The 4,210-nt window shown below is 35.9% G+C and overlaps 1 protein-coding gene across 1 annotated transcript; it reads right to left on the bottom strand.

Moving 5' to 3' along the window:
* Positions 1 to 2,674: 2,674 nt before the first annotated feature.
* Positions 2,675 to 3,954, bottom strand: LOC141640029 (uncharacterized). The gene is made up of 4 exons (XM_074448991.1): positions 3,713 to 3,954; positions 3,557 to 3,612; positions 3,272 to 3,451; positions 2,675 to 3,180 (listed from the first exon to the last, which is right to left on the bottom strand). Exons 1-4 carry the CDS (start codon positions 3,952 to 3,954, stop codon positions 2,675 to 2,677), a joined length of 984 nt encoding a protein of 327 aa, XP_074305092.1.
* Between the last annotated feature and the right edge of the window lie 256 nt (positions 3,955 to 4,210).

Here is a 4,210-nt window from a genome sequence, read left to right as displayed (position 1 = left end):
ATATTTTGGGTTATGATGAACTGTGGCTGAACAAAGGGAGTAGTGCGATAAGAATTGTCCACCCCTTGTCAGGGTTGTTTGAAATCTCAAGGCCACTCGAGGTGTAGTTAACTGGAAATGCGTGGCCACGCTCGGAAGGTATCTATAGTAGATAATTCCGGTCATACAGTTACTCTCCAGATCGAGGAAACCACTCATGATATGATCAAGTGTAAGTACGACCTGCAAGACATCTTACATTGAGTGGGAGATTGTAATAGGACAAGAGAATAGGTGACGCACACTTGTCTCGGACAAGTGGGAGATTGTTGGAAAATGTGTCCTCAACAATAGTGCGATCACATGATTTAATATCATAATTAAATCTCATATTAAGAATACGTAAGGGATGATTCAATTATATAGTCAACTGATCAACATTAATCGGTAACGATTGGCTTGCTAGAGTTTGACGTTACTGTCGTGGGACGGTAGTGGTCAGTTGATCCCTTAAGGTCACACCTAAAGGATGATGCCCTTATCTATAAAGTTAATTAATTGTATGTTGATACAAGTTGATTAATTCCTTAAAATTGAACAATTTACTTTTGAGATAGAGTATTGATATCTTATTGTAATGGGATTAAATAAGATTTATTTTAGTAATTGAAATACTTTATTACTAAAATTGTTTATTGTTTGTGAAACAATAAAGATAAGAATGAATGGTTAATTATAATTACCAGATGTTGTGAATTATAATTATATGACCCATTTTATTTATGTGATCAAGTATCACTAGTAAATTTGTTGTATGTAATTTAATTAATTTATAAAATGATATTTATGTGATAAATATGCATTAAATTAATTAATAACATGTAACATACTACATGTGACATATTGTGTGACAATTGACAAATTGACAAAATAAAATGGTAGTCCATTTTATAATTGGACCAAAATATAGAGGGTTTAGTGGATGGTGGTGATTTATTTTAATAAGCTAAAACAAACATCATCATAACATTACTTACCTAGCCTTACATGCCTAAGGTTTTGATAAGAACAAAAGCATAAAGTAAGATGCCATCCTTGGCATTTTTTGCTTGCTCCAACCGTGAGACACTCCTTCTTTTGGAGGGTTTTGTTCTTTAATTATTTCCTCTTACATACTCATTCATTCATCACATGCAAAAGTTTATGCATTATTCTCTCTACTCTTTTTCTTCCTCTAAAAATATGAGAAGATTCAATCTAAATTGTTCATAAAGATAACTAATATTATTAATGTGATATATGAGTATTAGTAATCAATTTTAAGGTAAACTACTAAACAAATATCTAGCAAATATTATTTAGTGAGCATAAGGGATAATCTTGGGTGCAATCAAGAGGAGTGGCTTCTATACTTGAAGTCTTTGGAGGATCATCCTAATACTCATCATAGCTCAAGAACAAGTGAAGGTAGGAGACCTTACTTGTGCCCATAAATCCGAATTTTACAATGTAAGGGACATTGTTTTCTTATAAATCTCTTATTTTGTTATGCATGCACTAAATCTAAAGAACTAGAAATTAAAATGTTAATTTTTTCACTATTAGAAGAGTCTAATAATAGGTATATAAACCTAACAAAATCATGCATAACATTGTCCAAACATGGGATGAATGAGCCAAAACCAGATTTTTGGTTGAGGCAGAGGCCACTTATGTAGTACATAGGCTTGCGCCTAAAGCCCCCTGCTCAACCTAAATCCAACCGTGTTTGGTCTCTTCTTCCCTTTATTTTCATTTCATATTTGTAATCGGTTTTCACCATTTCGAATATTTCAAATCATTTTTATGACAAGTTTAAATATTTTTCACCCTTGGTTCCTAATACCATGATGGTTTAATCCGTGTTTCGGCGATAATATTTGGTTAATTACATTATAAAAGGTATTTTAAAGCCTTTTATTTCATTTCTTTACATTTTGAAGGGTATTTTAAAGCCTTTCTCATTTCTTTATATTTTCAAAACAAATGTATTAGTCACCAACACAAAGTCATCCTTTTTTTTTAGCTGAAATGTGAGTATATATATTATATCAAAAAACCAAGTTTCATATACAAGAATAGGGTTCAAAACCCGGCAAGCTCAGAAAACAAATAAATCGTACTATCATTCAGTTCACCAAACCTCACTGCACTACAAGCAGCTTAACCAACCATTTGTGTTGTGAGACATTCCAGGGCCAGCTTTACTGCGCCCTCTTCTTCCTACAACCTCCTCAATCTGAGCAGCTAACAGTTCAGGCCTCATAACAGACTGTTGGAGTCTTGTGGTGTTTCTCTGATGCCAGACTGTGTAAAGATATACATTGAAAACCATAGCCATTGCCTTACATTGTAGACTGTCTTTCCTACCATTCTGAAGCTCAATAAGAGTAGGAAAAGCTCTCCCCAGGCAGACAACAAGAGCTGCCTTGATTCTGCAACTGTAATGACACTCATAGAACAGATGAGTTATCGTTTCAGGTTGTTCTCCACAAATTAAACATAGGTTGTCCTCACAGAAGCCAAACTGGAATAGCTTAGCTTTGATATTTAGTCCCTCCTGCATAATAAGCCATGTACTTATTGAGTGCTTGGGAATGTTCCAGCTGTTCTATACCAAAGAGCACCAATCCATCTTAGGTTGTTGAGTACATAGTCATTTATATCCATTCCTGAGCGTGTAACCATTCTCATCAGGCAGCCAACAGTTCTCACCAAATCCATCCTTCAGTTTATCCTTGATTTTGCAAACACTTTTCCAAGTCCAAGGAGAGTCTGCAGGGGGAGAGTAAGACTGCCAGTCTTGCTCTTTCAAGTAAACATTACTGATCCACCTTATCCACAACCTATCAGCTTTGGTATACACCCAATTCACCAATTTACCAACAGCTGCCCAATTCCAATTCTCCACTTTCTTTACACCTAGACCACCAGCATCCTTGGGCATAGTAACCCTATCCCAAGCTACTAAAGGGACTCTATGGTAATCAGGTCTCCCATCCCAAAAATTGTTTCTGCAAATTGCTTCAATTCTCCTGATTACTGATTTAGGAATTAAAAACATAGTAGCCCAATAGCTGTGGAGTGTATTTAGTACTGAGTTGATAAGAGTAATTCTGCCAGCATAAGAGAGTTTTTTTGGCACCCAATCCTCTGATCTTGCTGATAATTTTTTCAGTTAAGCAGCTATAATCTCTCTTGCTTAGTTTACCAGGTTGGATTGGAACCCCTAGATACCTAAAGGGCATTTTACCCTCCTGAAATCCAGTGACTCTCAAGATATCAGTTTTAAGCTCAGGCCTCATCCCACTGAAGAACATTTCAGACTTGGTGTTGTTCATTTTCAAACCAGAAGCATTAGAGAAAGAAGTGAAGGCCTTCATAAGGAGAATTATAGAGGGTGCATCCTCTTTGCAGAACATGAGAAGATCATCTGCAAACATCAGGTGAGAGAGCTTTAAAGTCTTGCATAAGGGGTGATAATGGAATGGCCATCTTTCTGTAGCAAAAGCAATAAGTCTAGTCAAATACTCCATACAAATTGTGAATATGAGAGGGGAAATTGGGTCACCCTGTCTAAGCGTTCTCTGTCCACTAAAGTATCCAAAATTGTTTCCATTAAGAACCAGAGTAAATGAGGTAGAAGTAATGCAAGCCATGATCAACTTAGTGAAATGAGGAGGGAATTGGAAACCAGATAGCAGTTGTTCCACAAAATACCATTCCAGTATCATAAGCTTTCTGAAGATCAATTTTGAAGAGGCATCTAGGAGACACATGATTTCTTGCATACATATGCACAATGTCCTGACAGACTAACACATTCTCAATGATAGACCTGCCTTGAATAAAAGCACCCTGGTTGTCATGAATAAGGTCAGGTAGAACTAGGGCCACCCTGTTGCACATAAGCTTGGATATAATTTTGTAGATCATATTACATCAAGAAATAGGTCTAAATTGCTTAACAGATGTAGGCCTATCACACTTAGGGACACATGGGACCTTGGTTCTACATACCATGTCGGATTTTAACCCGAGTACGATGATGAATGTTGACTAATTATAAACAAAGAACTTAAAACAATTAGTTCATAATCATTTTTAAAACTATTCATGTCAAGCTTGCAAAACCGAACCCGACATCGAATATTGTCAAAACAATGACGATTATTCAAGTCTCGTTCTTCAA

The sequence above is a fragment of the Silene latifolia genome, unplaced genomic scaffold (genome assembly GCF_048544455.1).
Source record: "Silene latifolia isolate original U9 population unplaced genomic scaffold, ASM4854445v1 scaffold_70, whole genome shotgun sequence".
Lineage (NCBI taxonomy): Eukaryota > Viridiplantae > Streptophyta > Magnoliopsida > Caryophyllales > Caryophyllaceae > Silene > Silene latifolia.
The sequence above is the reverse complement of the archived record's forward strand: the minus strand, read 5'-3'. Positions and strand labels throughout refer to the sequence as shown.

Bases quoted from the DNA above. Each gene is read 5' to 3' on its own strand.
- LOC141640029 (XM_074448991.1), bottom strand. From the start codon at position 3,954: ATGATCTACAAAATTATATCCAAGCTTATGTGCAACAGGGTGGCCCTA. The intron at 3,613-3,712 runs GTTTCCAATTCC...TGGATACTTTAG, and splicing joins TGTGGAACAACTGCTATCTG to TGGACAGAGAACGCTTAGAC. The intron at 3,452-3,556 runs GTATGGAGTATT...TGATGTTTGCAG, and splicing joins CCCTCTCATATTCACAATTT to ATGATCTTCTCATGTTCTGC.